The sequence below is a fragment of the Aotus nancymaae genome, unplaced genomic scaffold, assembly GCF_030222135.1.
Source record: "Aotus nancymaae isolate 86718 unplaced genomic scaffold, 86718_ANA_hifiasm-v0.15.2.pri h1tg000040l, whole genome shotgun sequence".
NCBI classification, from domain to species: Eukaryota; Metazoa; Chordata; class Mammalia; order Primates; family Aotidae; genus Aotus; species Aotus nancymaae.
The window spans coordinates 56,362,216-56,385,210 of record NW_026988454.1 but is presented as its reverse complement, the minus strand read 5'-3'; the positions used below and the strand labels follow the sequence as shown (position 1 = coordinate 56,385,210).

At 42.1% G+C, this 22,995-nt stretch overlaps 1 protein-coding gene and 1 non-coding gene across 6 annotated transcripts in view; one reads left to right on the top strand and one right to left on the bottom strand.

The window, feature by feature from the left end:
* Window positions 1-22,995, top strand: part of RPF2 (ribosome production factor 2 homolog) — a 57,701-nt gene that overhangs the window by 20,577 nt on the left and 14,129 nt on the right. For all 5 annotated transcript variants that reach the window (XR_010336649.1, XM_021670487.2, XM_021670489.2 and 2 more), the window contains exons 5-8: window positions 17-98; window positions 2,712-2,788; window positions 9,784-9,883; window positions 16,911-17,013. Coding sequence is in view for 4 of the 5 variants with exons in the window: in XM_021670487.2 (XP_021526162.1) it covers window positions 17-98; window positions 2,712-2,788; window positions 9,784-9,883; window positions 16,911-17,013 (362 nt within the window). In the remaining variant the exon portion in view is untranslated. The remainder of the gene's footprint in view (window positions 1-16; window positions 99-2,711; window positions 2,789-9,783; window positions 9,884-16,910; window positions 17,014-22,995) is intronic.
* Window positions 10,014-10,120, bottom strand: LOC135268485 (U6 spliceosomal RNA). Its single transcript, XR_010336801.1, has one exon. It is a non-coding gene; the product is annotated as a U6 spliceosomal RNA (small nuclear RNA).

Sequence of the window (22,995 nt, the reverse complement as noted above, 5' to 3'; positions counted from 1 at the left end):
TTATTTGGTTTTATAGGAATTCTTTTCAAAGAAGTCAGATTGTTCTTTATTCATGTTTGGCTCCCATAATAAGAAGCGGCCAAATAATCTAGTCATAGGTAAGTATAATTTACTTTTTAATGTTTTCACTAAGAGTCGACTGGTTAGCAGCAGTGAATTTGTACGGGTCTGCCCTGCAACTTGGTTCTTGCCTCTTCAGAGAAAGAACTCATCCAAGGGGCATAGGCAGAGTGAGAGACTGAGGCAAGTATTTTTTTTTTTTGAGACGAAGTCTCACTCTGTCACCCAGGCTGGAGTGCGGTGGCGTGATCTTGGCTTACTGCAACCTACGTGAGGCAAGTATTTGAACAGGAGTGAAAGTTCATTAAAAAGTTTTAGAGCAGGGGCTGGGCATGGTGGCTCATGCCTGTAATCCCAGCACTTAGGGAGGCTGAGGCCAGGAGTTTGGGACCAGCCTGGCCAATGTGGCAAAACCCCGCCTCAGCTAAAAATACAAAAATTAGCCAGGCATGCTAGCGCATGCCTGTAGTCCCAGCTACTCAGGAGGCTGAGGCGTGAGAATCGCTTGAACCTGGGAGGCAGAGGTTGCGGTGAGCCAAGATCCCACCACTGTACTCCAGCCTGGGTGATAGAGTGAGACCCTGCCTCAAGGAAAAGAAAAGTTATAGAGCAGGAACAAAAGGAAGAGCGCCACGCAGGCAACTTGAGAGATTCGAGTGTGCTATTTGTCCTTTGTGCTGTTTGGCATTGTATGTTGGTATGCTTCAGGGGTTTGGTGTCTCTCTTCCCTTGATTTTTCTTTTTTTTTTCCTTTTCTTCTGAGACAGAGTCTTGCTCTGCTCCGTTGCCCAGACTGGAGTGCAATGGCTCAATCTCAGCTCATCGCAACCTCCACCTCCTGAGTTCAAGCAATTCTTCTGCCTCAGCCTCCCGAGTAGCTGGGACTACAGGCGCCCGCCACCACACCCAACTAATTTTTGTATTTTTAGTACAGACAGGGTTTCACCATGTTGCCCAGGGTGCGTTTGAACTCCTGACCTCAAGTGACCCACCCGCCTTGGCCTCCCAAAGTGCTGAGATTATAGGTGTGAACCCACATGCCTGGCCTCCTCCCTTGATTTTTCCTTGGGATGAGCTGTCTGCCTGCACAGTGGCCTACCAGCACTTGGGAGGGGCCGCATGCACAATGTGTTACTGGAGTGGTATGGATGCTCATGTGAAGCATAGAGCAAGGTCATATACCTGTTAAAGTCTGCCATTTTGCCTCCTAGTTTGCATGTTTGAGCCCACTCACTCAACTCCTGAGATCTTACTGGGAAATTGCTGATCACTAGCCTCAGGTGTTTTCTATTTCTTGGGAGCCTGCCTTTCCCTGGCACTGGCTGCAACCAATTATTATTTTAGAGAGTTTAACAACTGATCATCACCTGATGGTTGCCTATCACCTGATGGTTGCCTGACATTTCTGGTTGGGGTGGGGTGAGTGGGCAGCCTCTCCTGTCTTGCACATGTCTGCCTATCTGTTGTAACAAGATCTGTTACTCAGATTAACTGATGGTGTTGAGGAATCAAGAGTAATCAATAAGCTGTAAACTAGTTTGGTGAGGTCTTTTTGCTTTCACTTTGTGACACTAAAAAAAATTTTTAGATCAGGCTGGGCGTGGCTGGGCACAGTGGCTCATGCTTGTAATCCCAGCACTTTGGGAGACCGAGGCTGACGGATCACCTGAGGTTGGGAGTTCAAGACCAGCTGACCAACGTGGAGAAACCCCGTATCTATTAAAAATACAAAATTAGCCAGGCACGTTAGTGCACACCTGTAATCCCAGTTACATGGGAGGCTGAGACAGGAGAATTGTTTGAACCCGGGAGGCGGAGGTTGCGGTGAGCCAATATCATGCCATTGTACTCTAGCCTGGGCTACAGGACAAGACTTCATCTCAAAAAAAAAAAAAATTCTATATCAGTCTGCAAGTAAAGCATGGGGCATATAAATAAGACCCTGCCAATACAGTGAAGTGCCACAAGTAAGAAAGAATAATGAAAAGGTTCCTTGGTAATTCATGTTTTAGAATGCCATTGCCTTCTGTCTCTGTCGGAATAAAATTCTGGTTTGAACAGGAAGTGTGGCCTGTTTGGGCTCTCAGCATCCCTGCCTATTGAGTTGTAGATGCAGCACCATTACCTTGTGCTTGCATTGAGTGTCTCTGATCTCCTACACAGCATGGATCCATTGGAATTGGTGGAAAAAATTACCCTAAGTTGTAGATTTTTTAAAAATATGAAATATATATGTACTAAATCAATATTAGAGTTAGAAAAAAAAAGTGTATTGACCCGCAAAAATTAACCCTTCTGTAATGTCTATTGCATAAATAGATTTGAAAAAGAACCTTTGCCTCGGTATATTGAGATTGAGCCTGGCGTGCTCACTGGCTTAGGCAAGCCCTTTACCTTCTGTGGGCTGTCATTGATTCTTCTATAAAATAAAGGGGTTGGGCTAAGTAATATCTAAGATCCTTTCCATGACTAATATCGTACACTCAATAAGTAGAGTTGAAAATGGAAGAAAGTGGGATATGTTTGGGGGGATGTAGGGAGAAAGAAACGAGGCAGATAGTGGGACATTTTGAATACATAGATCATGTGGGTACATGTAAGGTGGCTCTTTGGGAAAAAAATACATGCTTAAAAATACATTTTCCTTCCAGGTCGTATGTATGACTACCATGTTCTGGATATGATTGAATTAGGTATTGAGAATTTTGTCTCTCTAAAAGACATTAAGGTAAGATACTGATCATAGAAATGAAAATATTTTTTAATGCTTCTCTAGGCCAGTAGTGACATCTTGTGGTGAAGAGTACTGATAGAGTGTTGTAGATCAAGAGCTTTGTGTTTTTGTTTTTTTGCTTGGGGTTTTTTTTTTTTTGAAACAGAGTGTCACCCAGGCTGCCATGCAATGGTGTGATCTCACCTTACTGCAGCCTCCACCTCCCGGGTTCAAGCAATTCTCCTGCCTTAGCCTCCCGAATAACTGGGATTACAGGTGCCTGCCACCATACCCGGCTAATTTTTTTTTTTTTTTTTTTTAAGTAGAGACAGGGTTTCACCACGTTGGCCAGACTGATCTCGAACTCCTGACCTTGTGAACTGCCCGCCTTGGCCTCCCAAAGTGCTGGGATTACAGGCATGAGCCACCACGCCTGGCCAAATTTTGTGTTTTTATTTTGATATGCTTTAGGATAAAAATACAATTTTAGACTGGGTGTGGTGGCTTACGCCTGTAATCCCAGCACTCTTTGGGAGGCTGAGGTGGGCGGATCACGAGGTCAAGAGATTGATACCATCCTGGCCAACATGGTGAAACCCCGTCTCTACTAAAAATACAAAAATTAGCTGGGTGCAGTGGTGCACACCTGTAGCCCCAGTTACTTGAGAGGCTGAGGTGGAAGAATCGCTTGAACCCGGGAGGCTGAGGTTGCACCACTGTGCTCCAGTCTGGCGACAGAGCAAGATTCCATCTCAAAAAAAAAAAAATGCAATTTTATTTTATCTTTCTTTTAGAAAGAGGAATATATTTGTAGTACATAGTAACGTATGTTGACCTTGTGGCTGTTAGACTTCAGACTGTGGTTACTAATTCTTGTCTAGGCCATGGTTTAAAGTTCGTTTATTTATTTATTTTTTTGACTTTTTTTCATAGTTTGATTTTTATTTATTTTTTTAGACGGGGTCTCACTTTGTCACCCAGGCTGGAGAGCAATGGCATGAACATGGCTTACTTCAGCCTCAACCTCCTGGGCTCAAGCAATCCTCTCCCACCTCAGCCTCCCAAGTAGCTGGGACTATAGGTACATGCCAGCACGTCCAGCTAATTTTTTTATATATTTTTTTTGTAGGGACAGCATTTTGCCATGTTGCCCAGGCTGGTCTCAAATTCCTGAGCTCAAGGGATCTCTGTCTGGTGTGAGGCAAGGCACCCATAGGCCTATAGTTTAAATGCTGTCCTCTTCCTCTGAATTATCACAGCACCTATTTTATGGAACCTTAGAAAAACCTGTAGAATTTTCAAATTGAGTCCTGTTCTAAACCCAGGAAAGTCTTTACTGATACTATAGTATTTGGTTACTAACCACCAAATGGCAGCTCAATTCACCCTTGGGGAGTTGCGTCTTTGTGTTGTCTTTGTTTTAATGGTGTTACGAAATAGAAAGTAGTAAATAGTAGTAAAAATACTCTTAGAAAGGTGGGAAGAGGTTTCTAACTCAGCTCCTAAGTACAAACTGCTTCTAACTCAGCTCCTAGGTACAAACTCAGAACTCTGCTTCAGGCTTAATCTATCCCATCAAATACATTATTTCACCTAGACCTCACAGCCATTTGGATAAGGCCTAAATAATTTTCTTTTTTGTGTAGATTTGGAGATTGAGGCCCATATGTGAGAATCACACATATGGTCAGTATAACCAAGATTAGGACTCTAGGGCTTTGAGAGAAGTGATATTTTTGTTTGTAATAGAAAGTTATATAACTGCTCTCAGTTTATGAGTTTTTGAGGCTCATGGTCTAGTAGAAAGAATTACAGCAAAAATATATAATCAGTCTTTTCCCAGCCTGACTTTAAGAAGAAGATTTGCTTTCCAGGTTGGGTAGAATTCCTGTACTAAGTAACTTTATCCTGTGAGTTTGGAATAAAAGGTGTTTACCAGATCCCCATTTAGTGAGTCACTGCAGTGTCCTGCTCTACAGGCAGAGCAGTGGTCTGAAATTGCATTAGAGGCAGAACACTTGGATTTGAGGCCTGTCTTGGCTATTCAGGTGACATCTGGTGCTGTGACATGTCAGTGGCTTCCTTGACCTTCAATTGGAATCACATATAAAATAAGTATAACAACACCAAATGAGATAATATATGTGAAAATGCTTATCAGTAAAGATAATATTTTGTAAAGTATTTTGTAAAGTACCTAAACTGTGATGCTTGATTACAATGGAAGCCCTCATATTATTTTTCTTTCTTTTTTTTTTTTTTTTTTTTTTTTGAGACAGGGTCTCACTCTGTCACCCTGTCTGGGAAACAGTAGTACGGTCTCAGTTCAATACAGCCTTGACCTCCTGGGCTCAGGCAATCCTCCCACCTCAGCCTCCCAGGTAGCTGGGACTATAGGTGCATGCCACCTCGCCTAGCTAATTTTTTTGGTAAAGATAAGCTCTCACTATGTTGCCCAGACTGGTCTCAAACTCCTGAGCTCAAGAGATCCTCCTGCCTCAGCCTCCCAAAGTGCTGGGGTACCCAGCTGTCATATTATTGTAGTGTCTCTTTGGGGCCATCCAGAAATCCCTGGAGATGACCAGCAAAACTCCATTTCACCTTTACCACTGCCATTAGCTCATCATCAGCTTAGTGGGAGTGGGAGGGAGTGCTAGCTGATGAGTACATGCCAGCTCCTCTACTTCTTCCATTTCACTTCCAAAGCAATGAAATACTTGAGTCACTGTGCGCTTCTGAACTGGACCCCAGGCTGGGCTCTCACAGCCTCACCTCTCTAAAAAATTTTTTTTTTTTTTTTTTTGAGATGGAGTTTTCCTCTTGTTGCCCAGATTGGAGTGCAGTGGTGCAATCTCAGCTCACTGCAACCTCTGCCTCCCAGGTTCAGGCGGTTCTCCTGCCTCAGCCTCCTGAGTACCTGGAACTGCAGACGTGTACCACCATGCCAGCTAATTTTTGTATTTTTAGTAGAGACAGGGTTTCAACATCATAGCGAGGCTGGTCTCGAACTCCTGACCTCAGGTGATCCTCATGCCCCTGCCTCCCAAAGTGTGCCCTGTCGACGCCTCATTTCTTAATTAAAAAAAGTCTTTGGAATATTGTGTGATTAAAAAATTTTTTTTTATTTGTTATGAAACAGAGCCTTGCACTGTTGCCCAGGGCAGAGTGCAGTGGCATCACAGCTCAGTGTAGCCTTGATCTCCTGGACTCAAACAGTCCTCCTACCTCAGCCCCCTGAGTAGCTGGGACCATGGGTATGCACCACCACAGCTGGCTAATTTATAAATATTTTGTAGAGATGGGGGTCTCACTGTGTTGTCTAGCTGGTTTCGAACTCCTGGGGTCAAATGATCCTCCCAGCTTTAGCCTTCCAAAGTGTTGGGATTATAGGTGTGAGCCACCGTGCCCAACCAGCTCATCTGTTGTAGTCTCCTACCTAGTTCAGGGTTTTCATGATGTGCATGTGACTAGTATTTTTTAAAAATGGAATAGATTAAAAAATATCAGTGCCGTATGTATTAAGTATTAGGGTTTTTCTCTGGAGACAGGATCTTGCTTTGTTGCTAGACTGGAGTGCAGTGGTGCTATCTTGGCTCACTGCAACCTCCACCCACGGGCTTCAAGTGGTTCTCTTGCCTCAGCCTCCCAAGTAGCTGGGATTACAGGCATGTGCCACCACACCTGGCTAATTTTTGTATTTTTAGTAGAGACGGGGTTTTACCACGTTGGCCAGTTTGGTCTTAAACTCCTCACCTAAAACCGAATTATCTACCCACCTCAGCCTCTAAAAGTGCTGGGATTACAGGTGTGAGCCACTGTGCCCACCCAAGTATTGTTTCACATAACTTGTGTTTATTTGTATTTTTGCGTTGTGTATACTGGGTGACAACTTCAAAATTTTTTCAAAATTACTATACATTATGGTCAGGATGGTTTGAAAGCCGAAAGTTGTTGTTGATGAATCTTTTTGTTCCCTTCTTTACACATAAATAGACCCCATAGACCGAGGGTCAGAATGGCATTGCTGGAAGCATGGAAGAGTTCTTAGATCTGGAAGGTCCTTTCAACTTCTCTGTCTGACAGACAGATGTTAGGCACATCTCTATCTCCTAAGTATAGACAGTTAAGGTTCAGGGTTTGGAAGCAGAGAATGTCAACAAGAGTGGTCACAGTGAGCAGCAAAGCAACAGGTGACCTCTGGTCCTAGGGCAGAGGGTGTTTGGTTTTTGTACTGTTTTGTTGCTGAATTTTGGATAGTCCTTGATTTTTTGTCAGAACAGAGAATTAATAGGAAGCTCAGACCAAAAGTCATTCACCTTCCTCTGTAAATTACTCCTTCAGTTAAAGAATTTTTACTATTTCATTTATTCCTCTTTGGTGGCTTCTAAATCATCTTTTTAATCACATCACATTCTATTTGATATAGAAAATCTAGAACTGGGGAAAATACTTTTTTTTTTTTTTGAGACTGAGTTTCACTTGTTACCCAGGCTGGAGTGCAATGGTGTGATCTCGGCTCACCGCAACCTCCACCTCGTGGGTTCAAGCAAGTCTCCTGCCTCAGCCTCCTGAGTAGCTGGGACTACAGGTGTGCGCCACCATGCCCAGCTAATTTTTGTATTTTTAGTACAGATGAGGTTTCACCATGTTGACCAGGATGGTCTCAATCTCTTGACCTCGTGATCCACCTGCCTCGGCCTCCCAAAGTGCTGGGATTATAGGCGTGAGCCACTGCGCCCGGCTTGGGAAAATACTTTTTATAGTAAGAATCTCAACCCTGTTGATGAGAATTGGCCTATACTTTCTATAGCTTATGTAAAATTATATTGCTTCTCATGTGAATGTCTAGGTAGTTTAATTTAGCATTCATTTTATTTTTATTTATTTATTTTTTTGAGGGTCTCACTCTGTATCCCAGGCTGGAGTGTAGTGGCGTGAGCATGGCTCACAGCAGCCTGGACTTCCCTGGGCTCAGGTGATGCTTCCACCTCAGCCTCCCAAGTAGCTGGGACCATAGGTGTGCACCACCATGCCAGGCTATTTGTGTGTTTTTTTGTTGTTGTTTGTTTGTTTGTTGTTCTTTTGAGACAAGAGTCTGGCTCTGTCGCCCAGGCTGAAGTGCAGTGGTGCAATCTCAACACTTTGCAACCTCTACCTCCTGGTTCAAGTGATTCTCCTGTCTCAGCCTCCTGAGTAGCGGGTACTGCAGGCACACACCAGCATGCCTGGCTAATTTTTGTATTTTTTAGTAGAAACAGGGTTTCACCATGTTGGCCAGGCTGGTCTCGAACTCCTGACCTCAAGTGATCAGCCTGTCTCTGCCTCTGAAAGTGCTGGGATTACAGGTGGGAGCCACCGTGCCCAGCCCATAGCCTTCATTTAAAATTACTTTTTATAGGATATAGTGGTTTTTTAGTATAGAAGTCTAGAAGCTTAAAAACATCATTTTATTTGTACCACTGTGCCTTTCATATATAAAAGGTATTTTCCTATAAAATAGGTATTTTCCTTTTATAGGAAAGGCACAGTGGTACAAATAAATTATAATTTTATTTATTTATTTATTCGCTGAGACAAGGTTCTGCCCTGTCACCCAGGCTAGAGTACAGTGGCATGATCATGGCTCACTACAGTCTCCACTTCCTGGGCTCATGAGATCCTCCCACCTCAAGTTCTAAGTGGCTGGGACCATGGGCACTCACCAACATGCCCAGCTAATTTTTAGAAGTTTCTTTTTTGGCCAGGCGTGGTGGCTCACACCTATAATCCCAACACATTGGGAGGCTGAGGTGGGCAGATTACCTGAGATTCAGAGTTCGAGACCAGCCTGACCAACATGGGGAAACCCCGTCTCTACTAAAAATACAAAATTAGCTGGGTGTGGTGGCGCATGCCTGTAGTCCCAGCTACTCAGGCAGCTGAGGCAGGAGAATCACTTAAACCCGGGAGGTGGAGGTTGCGGTGAGCCGAGATCACACCCTTGCACTCCAACCTGGTCAACAAGAGCAAAACTATCCCCCCTCCAAAAAAAAAGTTGTTTTGGAGAGGTGAGGTCTCACTATGTTGCCCAGGCTGGTCTTGAACTCACTCCTGGCTTCAAGCTGTCTTCCCTCTTTGGCCTTCCAAAGTGCTGGGATTTTAGGCATAAGCCATCACACCTGGCCTTAAATTTATTTTGATTAGGATGCTGGCCATCAGAAGGCTATTTTTGATTTGTTGGTTGGTCCTGTTTTGTTGTTTTTTTTTTTTGGTTTTGCGAGTATAATGTTTAATATTATTCTTTGCATAGACTAATGTTAAAAAAAACCATTTATGTGATTCTTTTGCCATCTTTTATTTGATAATGTAAATGAGTGGGACAAAGAATGGCTTTTTTAGTATAGAAGTCTAGAAGCTTAAAAATGTCATCTTAGCCAGACCCGCAGCTGTAGTCCCAGCTATTTGGAGGATGGCTTGGGCCCAGGAGTTTGAGTCCAGCCTAGGCAACACAGCAAGACCCTGTCTCTTAAAAAAAAAAAAAAATCCCACCTCTGTTTTTAACCTCTAATGTCAGTATTCACAGACGTGGTTTTAGGACAGTTAATAGAATGTGAAAATAAGTAAGTATTGACTACTTTGAAATTGGTATAGGCCAGGCACAGTGGCTCACACCTATAATTCCAGCACTTTGGGAGGCCGAGGCAGGTGGATCATTTGAGGTCAGGAATTTGAGACCAGCCTTACTAGCATGGTGAAACCCAGTCTCTGTGAAAAATACAAAAAAATTAGCAGGACATGGTGGTGTGCACCTGTAGTCCCAGCTACTTGGGAGGCTGAGGCAGGAGAATCGCTTGAACCTGGGATGCGAAGGTTGTAGTGAGCTCAGATTGTGCCACTGCACTCTAGCCTGGGTGACAGAGTGAGACTCTGCCTCAAAATATAAAAAAATAAATAAAATAAAATAAAATAAGTATATAAACAGTTTAGACTTTGGTAATTATATAATTGCAATTTTTTTTTTTTTTTTTTAGAACACTAAATGCCCTGAGGGAACAAAACCCATGTTAATATTTGCCGGTGATGATTTTGATGTAACAGAAGATTATAGAAGACTAAAAAGTCTTCTTATTGGTAAGTATTTTAGTATTTATTATCTACAGGATAGCTCAGGAAGGCAGTCTCAGACTGTCACTGGTGGCACTTTGCCACTTTAGGTTTCTAACTTCTTTTTTCTCTAATTTTTAAAATAATTTAGATACTTAAAATAATGGAGTGCTTCACAAACTTGCATGCCATCCTTGTGCAGGGGCCATGCTAATCTTCTCTGTATGGTTCCAGTTTTAGTATATGTGCTGCCGAAGTGAGCACAACTTCTTTTTTCTCCTTTTCTTGGACCTCTCTTAACCCTTACCAGCAACAGGAAAGTACCTAATTATCTTAGGAGAATTAAAGGGGCTGTCGTACTGTGTAGATGATTATTTCTGGATGTAAATTGGTAACTGAGGTATTATTTATATAGTGTCTTATAAAATTCCTGCACCTATCTCCTGTCATTCCTAGCATGATTTCAAATTAAATTTAGAAGGTTGAAGGATTAAAATTTCAAGATTGTATGTATCACCGACTTCCAACTCAAAAATCTTTATTAGTTTTTCTGACAACTATACAAGGCCTTTCACAGTATGTAGCCAATGTAACTTGCTTTCTTGATCTCCTATTTCCTTTTTTTTCCATTAAAAAAGGGTTTATTGCTAATATATTATTCACATTTCTGTTTATTCTGGTATCATTCTTATTTATCCAGTTTCTACCATTCATTTAAGTGTCAGATCAAGTTTCTTTTCCAGGAAGGCCTCAGTGACCTCTGCTTTGTTGCCTAGGCTGGAGTGCAATGGCTCTCAGCTCACTGCAACCTGCGCTTTCTGGGTTCAAGCGATTCTCCTGCCTCAGTCTCCGAAGTAGCTGAGATTACAGGTGCCCACCACCACGCCTGGCTAATTTTTTTTTTTTTTTTAAGTAGAGACGGGGTTTTGCCATGTTGGCCAGGTTGGTCTTGAAGTCCTGACCTCAGATGATCCACCCTCCTCGGCCTCCCAAAGTGCTGGGATTATAGGCATGAGCCACAGCACCAGGCCCCGGCTCCTTTTTACTTCATTACCATCATCATCCTAAGTGCCAAGCATATAGTAGGCACTTCATATACACTGCTTCATTCTAACAAGAAGCTTGGGAGGTAGACATGGGTTATCTGTAGGACAATGATGGTAATGAAGTAAAAAGGAGCCATTTTTGGGATTATAATTTTTAGAATTTATTTCCCTTATTAGTAATAACTACTTTTTAAAAAAAAACTAAGAACCACTATTATCTGTTTAATCTTTACAAAAGTTCTTGAGTTCAGTGACATTCCCGTTTTACAGATGGGAAAACAAACGAGGGCTCTGAGAGGTTAAATAAGAGCTATTAAGCAGGTAAGGCTGAGTTGAAACCCAAAGCTTCCAAAGCCTGAGCTTTTCTTCCCCTGCTGTCTATCTTGCCTGTGGTGAGCATATTCCCATGATCCCTTCTAGAGTCTTTTTCTCTAGGTTCTTATCCATATTTTCCATGAATTAAATTCACACGTGAAAGACAGTAACCAATATTTCCTTCTCTCAATATTATATATCCCAAATTATCAAGGGTATTTTTCTTTTTCTTTTTTTGAGATGGAGTGTCACTCTGTTGCCCTGGCATGATCTCAGCTCACTGCAACCTGTGCTTTCTGGGTTCAAGCGATTCTCCTGCCTCTGTCTCCCAAGTAGCTGAGATTACAGGTGCCCACCACCACGCCTGGCTAATTTTTTTTTTTTTTAAGTAGAGACGGGGTTTTGCCATGTTGGCCAGGTTGGTCTTGAAGTCCTGACCTCGGATGATCCACCCTCCTCGGCCTCCCAAAGTGCTGGGATTATAGGCATGAACCACCATGCCTGACCAAGGGTATTTTTTCAGCCAAAATGTCAGCCAGATTTTCAACTAAGATTTCCATTACTTGCACTCCATTGACCTAGGTTTTCTGTCTTTTTCCTTTTTCCCCCCAGGTCTTCCATATAATTGTTTGTTGTCAGTGAGGCAGGTACTTAAAATTTGTTGTAATAGAGCTTTTGTTTGCATTTGTTTAAATGCATTTTGTATTTTAATATTTTAATAAGCCCTACCTTCTCATTATTTTGTGCTTCCACTAGATGGCAGGAATGATCACATAATTCAGTGATGAGGGGAAGAGTGAAAACCAAAAAGGAATCTGGACGGAAGCAGAAAGGTAGAAGAGGAATAGATTCAGATTGTAGGGCACCAAGGGACCAAGGGAAGTTGGGTTTTTAGTATAAATATGAAGTAAGACAACTGCTCCTTAGTTTATGTTGTGTGTTTCAAATGAAATATCAGTAGGGAGCAAGAAATATATGAAGGGCTTTTGTTTAGGAAGTTCCTTTTTTTTGCACGCATATTTGACCGAAAAGAAAAGTTGGCTTTGTTTTTTTTTTTTTTTTTTTTTTTTTTTTGAGATGGAGTTTCACTCTTCTTGCCCAGGCTGGAGTACAATGGTGTGATCTCGGCTCACTGCAATCTCTGCCTTCTGGGTTCAGGCAATTCCCCTGCCTCAGCCTCGAGTAGCTGAGATTACAGGCTTGTGCCACCACACCTGGCTAATTTTGTGTTTTTAGTAGAGACAGGGTTTCTCCATGTTGGTCAGGCTGGTCTCAAACTCCCAACCTCAGGTGATCTGCCTGCCTCGGCCTCCCAAAGTGCTGGGATTTACAGGCGTGAGCCACTGTGCTTGGCCGACATTTGTTTTTTGCGTGTCTGTAAGATACCCATTTTACTCATTCTGAATTTTGTTTTCATCTGTTTTTTGTTTTTTTGACACAGGGTCTCATTCTGTTGATCAGGCTAGAATATAGTGACATGATCATGGCTCATTGTAGCCTCAATTTCATGGTCTCAAGTGATCCTCCTACCTCATTCCCCTCAGTAGCTGGGACCACAGGTACATGTCACCATGCCCAGCTAATTCTTTTTATTTTTTGTAGATATGAGGTCTTGCTACATTGCTCAAGCAGTTCTCCAGCTTCAGCGTCCCAAAGTTGGAGGTGTGAGCCAATGTGCCTGGCCTATTCTTCCCTTCTTTTTTTTTTTGAGATGGATTCTTGCTATGTCGCCAGGTTGGAGTACAGTGGTGCGATCTCGGCTCACCACAACCTCCGACTCCCTCGTTCAAGCGATTCTCCTGCCTCAGCCTCCTGAGTAGCTGGAATTACAGGCATGCGCCACTACGTCCAGCTGATTTTTGTCTTTTCAGTAGAGATAGGTTTTCACCATATTGGCCAAGATGGTCTCTATCTCCTGACCTCATGATCTGCCCACGTCGGCCTCCCAAAATGCTGGGATTACAGGTGTGAGCCACTGCACCCAGCCCCTTTATTGCTTAAATGGTAGGATACTAAACTAAAAAAAAAAAAAGAAAGAAAAATGGTAGCATAGTATATATGTAGTTTTTTTTTTAAATTTGGAGTAGAGAAATTTTTAATTCTGATTTTCATTACGCGATTGAGAAAACCGAGGCCTGGACAGGTGAGTACCTTTTCTAAGGTCATATATTAACCAAGTGGCATATTAAAGTTTTGAGCTTAGGTCTCTCCAAAATACATGCTTTTATTTATTTATTTATTTATTTATTTATTTATTTATTTATTTATTTTAATTTTTTTTCCCTTAATGCCACTAATAAGCCAACATGCTTTTATTTTTTATTTATTTATTTTTTGAAATGGAGTCTCGCTCTGTCACCCAGGCTGGAGTGCAGTGGTGCAATCTTGGCTCACTGCAACCTCCATGTCAGCTGTTCAAGCAATTTGTCTGCCCTAGCCTCCTGAGTAGCTGGGATTACAGGCGTACACCACCATGCCTGGATACTTTCTGTATTTTTTGTAGAGATGGAGGTTTGTCGTGTTGGCCAGGTTGGTCTTGAACTCCTGGCCTTAGGTGATCCACCTGCCTTGGCCTCCCAAAGTGCTGGGATTACAGGCGTGAGCCACTGCACTCAGCCATGCTTTTATTTATACAGTATTATTATACTTTAGGTTCTCAGGTTCATAAAGAGTTATTTAGCATACTTATTTCATGTTTGAAATCCTAACAGTGTGTATACCACTTGGCGTGAGATCTTTCCCAACTAGAAATGATCTTTCCCTCCTCAGAACTTCCAGAACAGTTTATACTGTTCTCCTTTTAATGTGCTTCTTTAAATTGCAGTGGTTTGTATATATTCATATCTACCTAGAATGTGTGGGGCACCTGGTAGAAAGATGCTGTATGTCATTTATCATTACGCATAAGAGGTGCTCTGGTACAATTTGTTAAGTGAATGGATTCTTTTCAATGGTTGTGTAAACAATACTCTGTTGTTTTCTATCCAGAAAATATCATGCTGTTAGACATATTTGCTTTTCAATTACTAAGCACTACCATTTATGCCCTCCCGTTTTCATTCATTACTTGTTTGTGTTACCTTGATGCATTTCGAACTTTAGTGAGATTTCCGTTTGGTGGTTAAGAGTAAATGTTGTAATAAAAGGATGACTACTTACAACTATTGGATACAGACTGAAAATTCTTTTATATTCATAGTCTTAGAAATTTTCACTTAATAAAGAGTACTTTTCTATGTGCTTATTGTGTTCCTAAAGTTTTCTCCCTTTGTATCATTCTTAAAAGCTTACAGAAAAAGCACAGATGCCTTGAAAATTTTGCTTTATGAAAGTTGTTTTGCCGGGTGTGGTGGCTCACTCCTGTAATCCTAGCACTTTGGGAGGCCAAGGCGGATGGATCATGAGGTCAGGAATTCGAGACCAGTCTGGTCAACATAGTGAAACTCCATCTCTACTAAAAGTACAAAAACTTAGCTGGGCTTGGTGGCGGGCACCTGTAATCCCAGCTACTCGGGAGACTGAGGCAGGAGAATTGCTTGAACCAAGGCAGAGGTTGTAGTGAGCCGAGATTGTGTCATTGCATTCTAGCCCAGGGGACAGTGGGAGACCCTATCTCAAAAAAAGTTATTTCAGAGCAGACTGGAATGTATATATTTTGTTCCCCAGAACTACTATGACTTCAATAATGCCATACCAATGAGTGGGCTTCATTAACTTGGCCACTGAAGGAGAGTCAGGCTTTGGCAAAATCATGGGAAAGCTCTTTATTGTGATATTTAGATTAAAATATCTTGAAAAGTGCAAACTTGTTTTATAAAAATGTCTCAGGCCAGGCAGGGTAGCTCATGCCTGTAATCCCAGCACTTTGGGAGGCCAAGGCAGGAGGATTACTTGAGCCCAGAAGTTTGAAACCAGCCTGGACAACATAGTGAGACCCCATCTTTATATATGTATAAATGTAGGTAATATATGTACATTTTTTAAAAATTAAAAATGTCCATTGGGGTTTTTTTGGTTTGGGGGAATAGAGAAGGGTGGTGTATAAATGTGCTTATATACTTGGGTTTGTTTTGTACACATTAATGCTGTGATTTTCTTTTGGTTAACTACAAGAAAGGAAAAGCAGATGACAAAAGATGTGTACATCTGTGCACATGGAGATAATCTTCATTTTACAGGCTAATGGGAAGAGGGAAGGAAAATGCTAGGTGGCTACAGAATGAGACCAGATAGAATTTCCTGCTTCCTCCATTACCTGCTTTGGGTAGCTCTTCCTAAGCAAACTTGGATAAACTTTTATATAGAACTTTATCTTAGTCAAATGTTATTCATGAATTCACATTTAGCCTTTTGGAGGTTCGATTTTGTCAGCCGTAAAATTAAGATACCGCATTTGTTTTCCAAACTTCTTTCATAGCCAAGTCCGTGTAGTACCTGTAGCATGCCGTTCGTTGGAGATTTTCTTTTAATTGACTCTGCTTTTTATTTGATTTTTCGAGACAGGGTTTTGCTCTGTCGCCCTCACTGGAGTGCAGTGGTAGAATCAGTGATCCTCCCACCTGAGCCTCTCCAGTAGCTGGGAATATAGCCTGCCTAATTTTTTTGTACTTTCAGTGGAGATGGGGTTTCACCATGTTGCCCAGGCTGGCCTCAAACTCCTGAGGTTAAGCGATTCACCTACCTCAGTCTCCCAGAGTTCTGGGATTACAGGCATGAGCCACTGTGCCAGGCTGACTACTCTTATTTATTTATTTATTTTTAGACAGAGTTCCGCTCTTGTTGCCCAGGCTGAGTGCAATGGCGCAATCTCAGCTTACCACAAGCTCCACCTCCCCAGTTCAACTGATTCTCCTGCCTCAGCCACCCGAGTAGCTGGGATTACAAGCATGTGCCACCACGCCCGGCTAATTTTGTATTTTTAGTAGAGATGGGGTTTCTCCATGTTGATCAGGTTGGTCTCAAACTCCCCACCTCAGGCAATCCCCGCACCTTGGACTCCCAAAGTGCTGGGATTACAGGCGTGAGCCACCGCTCTCAGCCAACTACTCTTTTTAAAGGGACACCTTATGTCCCTATCGTAAATGGAGAATGGTACAGGATAAAAGAAATACATAGTAAATTATATCTGGCTTTGTGCCACCAGTGGTATGATTACCACTTTGTGAGAAAAGAGCTTATCACCGATCTCCAAGGTTCTTTTCTGGCATTAACAGTTGATAAAGTTTCTTATCCTTTGCTCATATAATCGATATTTCTTATTAGATTTTTTTTTCTTCTTGGCCTCCCTCATAGAAGAAAAATTAAGGCTAATTTGATTTTAATAGTCAGTTTGAACAGCCATTTTTATAGAAATTTGCTATTTTCATCTACCAGTAGATTAAAATTTTATGCTTTGATTTACTTTTTTTTAAGGTTAATATCTGTAATGGATATGATTTTTTGATGCTGAGCTGACTCAGAGGGAGAACTTCAAAACTGAGAACACTGAATGTCTCAGTGAACTGAACGCAGAAATAAAGTCATGAGATTGATGGTTAAGGGGCGAGACCTTCAGACATTTTCCAGGAATCATTTTTTGTGCTATCTTTTTTAGATAAGTGTTAGAGCAAAACTGTTTAGAATGTAGTTCTTAGTAACTGAATTTTGCAAGTATTTTTATTGTTTTGTTTTAACAATTTAATATGTGTTTTTAGATTTCTTCAGAGGCCCCACAGTACCAAATATCCGCCTGGCTGGATTAGAGTATGTTCTGCACTTCACTGCACTGAATGGGAAGATTTACTTTCGAAGCTATAAGTAAGTGCATTTCTTAGCATATTTTCTTGATCTTCAAGGTTAGTGTTTAAAACAGTGTGACTGTTTTATAGAGCCCAAACTTAGAATTGGTATCTGGCCAGAAGGATTTTGGAGAGTTGGCAGGATAGCAATGGCGGCAGCTCTGTGCTGATCCTCAGTCCTTTGCCTCTGAAGCCCTACTTTTCCAGGGCCCCAGAGCATCTGATGCTACACTGTCTCTGAGCCAGGTGCACTAACCCTTCCTAGCTTTATGCAGTATCTCTTTATTGTTCTGGTTGGATTTACAGCACTAAGCCATAAATCCTTGGCCAAAGCAGCTCTCAAAACCCTAAGTCTAAGAAACTGAGTCTAAAAGGAATAAGAAGATTCAGTGGCTAGATTCATTTTATCCTGTCTCTCTAGCCTAGGCCTTCTACCCCTACCACAATATAAATATAAATCTTAACAAGCAGGCGGAGCACGGTGGCTCACACCTGTAATCCCAGGACTTTGGGAGGCTGAGGCTGAGGCAGGCAGATCACTTGAGGCCAGGAGTTCAAGACCAGCCTGGCCAACATGGTGAAACCCCTTCTCTACTGAAAAAAATACAAAAATTAGCCCAGCATGGTGGCACCTGCCTGCAGTTCCAACTGTTCAGAGGCTGAGGTGCAAAAATCGCTTGAACCTGGGAGGTGGAAGTTGCAGTAAGCCATGATTGTGCCACTGCACTCCAGCCTGAGCAACAGAGTGAGACCCTGTCTCACAAAAAAAATCTTAAGCAGATTCTATGTTTATGAAAGAGTTATTGACATGCTTATGAATGTGCTTCTTGAGGTAAGTGTGTGACTTCTCTTTTTTAAGGTGTTGGCACTAGCTGACAGAGCCCACAGTTTCCTAGAGAATACACTGACTCCCACACATTTCCTTTCTCTGTACATTGAGTTCAGATTTTGCTGTACATTTTGAGCTATGATGTGGCTGGTGTTGCAATCTGAGAGCTGATAGCATAATGTTGACAGTGTCTTCTGTACAGAAGTGCTGTTGTGCAGCTGTTTGCATCTAGCATTTCATACATGGTTTTTATTTTGTTTTCCTTCACAATGAAATACATGACTGAAGGGCTTTATGTCCAATGAGTGTCCAGCTGAAACTTAAATATTCACCTCTTGTCAGTTAATAATTTCCATCTTGGGCTCAACTGTATTAAGTCAGAGACACTTGGTTCTTTTTCTCCATATGATTATACTACCGCTTCTGTTTTTCTCTTTTCCTCTCATTAAAAATAAAATAATAAGGCAAAATGCAATAAAATATCTAATGATTATAAGATGTAATTAGAGACTTTATAGTCATTTTAAGCTAGTTAAGATAGAAAGCCCTTTAAGTCTCCTGTTTGAGTTTCTATATATGATTGGGGGCTTCTAAGTATGTGTTATACTATAGAGTAGATGACTGTTATTTAGAGAACAAGAAATGAAAAATCACTAACTAAAATGTTTTTAGGCCGGGCATGGTGGCTCATGTCTGTAATCCCAGCACTTTGGGAGGCTGAGGTGGGTGGATTGCTTGAGGCCAGGAGTTCACAACCAGCCTGGCCAACATAGCGAAATCAGTCTCTAATAAACATACAAAAATTAGCTGGACGTGGTGGCACACACCTGTTGTCCTAGATACTCAGGAGGCTGAGGCAGGACAATTGATTGAGTCCAGGATGCAGAGGTTGCAGAGAGCAGGCAGATCACTTGAGGTCGGGAGTTCGAGATGAGCTTGGCCAACATGAAGAAACCTCATCTCTACTAAAAAATAAAAAAATTAGCCGGGTGTGGTGGCGCACATCTGTAATCCCAGCTACTCAGGAAGCTGAGGCATTAGAATTGCTTGAGCCTGGGAGGCAGAGGTTGCAATGAGCTGAGATCATGCCACTGCATTGCAGCCTGGGCTATAGAGTGAGACTGTGTCTCAAAAAAACAAAAAAGAAAACAAAACTTACATTGACTGGACACCTGTAATCCCAGCACTTCGAGAGGTCAAGGCGGGTGGATTGCTTGAGGCCAGGAGTTCGAGACCAGTCTGGCCGACATAGCAAAGCCCCATCTGTACTAAAAATACAAAAATTAGCTGGGTGTGGTAGTGCATACCTGTAATCCCAGCTACTAAGGTGGCTGAGGCATGAGACTCGCTTGAACCCGAAAGGTGGAGGTTGCAGTGAGCCAAGTTCATGCTTGAGGTCAGGAGTTCAAGACCAGCCTGGCTAACATGGTGAAACCTCATCTCTACTAAAAATACAAAAAATTAGCCAGATGTATTGGCACATGCCTGTAGTCCCAGCTGCTTGGTAGGCTGAGGCAGGAGAATCGCTTGAAACCTGGAGGTGGAGGTTGTGGTGAGCTGAGTTCACACCACAGCACTCCAGCCTGGGTGACAGAGCAAGACTCCTTCTCAAAACAAAAAACAAAAAACCACTTATGTTAAACTTAGAGAGGATACAACAGAGATAAAAATATAATAAATCGTTGAGTGATAAATGAATAATAGCAATCGTCTAAAACTCTTCTGTGTTGAACATTTTCACAGAAAGTATTCACTTGTATCAGAACTTGTGTTTAGTGAAAAGGATTTATTTGTAAAGAAAGATACAGAGCAAATAAAACAAAATAGAGGATTAACAAGTCAGACTTTAGAACAAGAATAAACTGGCCTGTTGTGGTGGCACATGCCTGTAATCCCAGCACTTTGGGAGGCCGAGGTGGGTGGATCACCTGAGGTCAGGAGTTTGAGACAAGCCTGGCCAACATGGTGAATCCCCATCTGTACTAAAAGTACAAAAATTAGCTGGGCATGGTGGCGGGCGCCTGTAATCCCAGCTACTCGGGAGGCTGAGGCAGGAGAACCCAGGAGGCGGAGGTTGCAGTGAGCAGAGATTGCACCACTGCCCTCCAGCCTGGGTGACAGAGCAAAACACACACACACACACACACACACACACACAAAACCCACAATAAACTAGCAGTGTGAATATAATACATAGATCCACCAAACATCTGATTGCTAGAATCACCTTTACACTAGCATGACATCGTTCATAAGGAAAAAAAGTTTGAATTTAAAATCAGAAACCCTAGTGTATACTTTTCCATATGTGCCTTGTAATACTGGTTAGCTATTGATTAGAAGTAAAAAGTGGCCAGTGTGATTGAGGGTGAGCTACTAATACTTGAAAGAATCACTAAACTTGTGGATCAGGTTAGCTTCCAGAGGCTGTGCAACACTTGAGAAGCATTGAGGATGGGAGGAAGGGGTGGTCCTGGGATTCAGCATCACCTCTCAGCCTACTGATCTGGCTCTGAGCTGGGCTTAGCCTGACATGGACAGGTCACCACTTCTCAGTGTCTTCATTCTTTCCTCTGCAAACTGCAACAATAACATTTAGATGATTCTGAGGTCCTCCTGAGATTGACAGTACTTCTTTATAAGGGTGAAGAGGTACTCATAGATGGGGATATGGCAGAAAGTATGTCTGACTTAACTCTGCTTCCCAGGCATTCTTTGGGCTGTACTGTGGAACCCTTTCCATCTCTCTCTCTGCAAATTAGCCCTTAAGCAGTTTGCAAAAGGTAATAGTTAATATTCACACACATTATTTGTGAAGATTAATGAGGCTTATAAAATGGTTTTGAGCTTTTTGGATAAAAGGAACTCTAAACATGAAATTATATTAATATAACATTTAACATGATCTTTTGGGGGAATAAATCATAGTGTTATGACCATTGTTCTATATATTCTATAATTCTTTACATTCTATAATTCCTTGACTGTTTATATCCCTTAGGAAATTTTATTCACTGTAGGGTCAGAGCCATTAATGTGAAACAAAATCATTAGTAATGTCACGTGTGCCTTTGCACAATGGTTAGGGCTTTACGGGGGAAAATATGTAAAACAGAAAGTGTTAGCATACTTTAAAAAGCAAACACAACATTCTAGTAAAGGAGTTTACTTAATGAAAACAGACTTTCAGCCAAAGAGAAGTGTGTAAGAGGGAGGAAAATGAGGGAATTACACTTTGAACAGTAGTAGTAATGTCGCTCTTCCTCAAGAAATAGGCAAATAATATTTAAAAATATGTAGAAATTACCAGTTAGCATATCTATCATCTTGAGCCCATCTGAGAGAGAAGGAACTGGATTCTGTTTGCAGATAACTAAAAGCTAGAAAATATTTCCTTAAATCAGTTTGATCTGCCAGTAAACACACTCACTGAAATGATTAAAATAAGATCATCTACACAGACAAGTATGGCATTGCAACTTAATTCTTTAATAAAATAGTGACATAGGTAGTTGTCATAGTTATTTAGAAATCTTAATTTTATGTACCACTCAAAAAATTATTCATTAGGACACTTGTGTAAATAAGGCACAATATTAAATTATTACATGCACCCTGAAACTGTGTACATCTATTATGCATCAATTTTAAAAATTATTTTTAGTTAATTAAAAGGTGCTTTAGAGGAGTTTTGGTAGTGTATAGTAATACTTGCGTGATCTGAATCTATCAAACATGCCATGAGCTGTTTTGAATTGACAAGTTTTCTACTAGCTGAAATTAGCACTTTTAAGTGGAAGAAAAAATTTTAGTTGAAAATTTAAATATATATCCTTGATTTCTTTTTTCTTTTGTTTTCTTGAGATGGTGTCTCACCCTGTTGCCCAGACTGGAGTACAATGGCCCAATCTCAGCTCACTGCAACCTCTGCCTCCCAGATTCAAGTGATTCTCCTGCCTCAGCCTCCCCAGTAGCTGAGACTACAGGCGTGTGCCACCACGCCCAGCTAATTTTTTGTATCTTTAGTAGAGATGGTGTTTCACCATGTTGGCCAGGCTGGTCTCGAACTCCTGACCTTGTGATCCACCTGCCTTAGCCTCCCAAAGTGCTGGGATTACAGGTGTGAGCCACTGTACCCAGCCCGATTTCTTAACCAGTATACCAAACACATCTTTCTTTGATGACCTCTTTTAGTTCACTATTATGCATATAATTTATTTGGAGACACTAAAAGTGTAGATGCAAATGCAGAAGTTCATGTGATATGACAGAATCAAATGGTCACTGCCTCCATATGCTTTTTTTTTTTTTTTTTTTTGAGATGGTCTTGCTCTGTCACCAAGGCTGGAGTGCGGCGTGCAGAGTGCAGTGGTGTGATCCGGCTCCTGGGCTCAAGCAGTCCTCCCACCTCAGCCTCCTGGGTAGCTGGTAGCGTAGGCACACACTACTACTCCTGGCTAATTTTTTGTAGAGACAAGGTTTCTCCTTGTTGCCCAGTCTGGTCTCAAACTCCCGGGCCCAAGTAATTTCCCCACCGTGGCCTCCCAAAATGTTGAGATTACAGGCATGAGCCATCACACCCAGCTTCTCACATGCTTTGAATTAGCTTCTGTAAGGTTTGTTCTTGGGTTCTTGCCGCGTTTAAAATGAAGAAACTGAGACCAGCACGAAGATAATCCAATGCGAAGGAATTTATTCAGGCTCCCGGGTGAGTTTCTGTGGTCCGGACAGGAGGGGCCGGAGAAGTCGCGCGGACTCCTCTCAGGCACAGGGTTTTATAGGGAGTGGAGGCGTCTGTTTGGTCGTGCCCCAGGTAAGTGGGACAAGATGGAGGGGAGTACGGCCCAGATGGAACAAAATGGAGGGGAGTGGGGCCCAGATAGGACAAAATAGTAGGCAGGGAGTGGGGCCCAGATAGGACAAAATAGTAGGCAGGAAGACAAAATGGCAGGCACGGGGTGGGGCCTGCAGAAGACAAAATGGCAGGCACGGAGTGGGGCCTGGATAGGACAAAATAGTAGGTAGGGAGTGGGGCCCAGATAGGACAAAATAGTATCAGGTAGGTCCTGATGGGGCTTTTTTTCCCCAGGCTTCCGGGGGCGGGGGTGTCCAAGCTCCCGGAAAGGGAAGGGGGTGTGTACGAGCCCTCGGAGAGGGAAGGGGGCGTGTCTG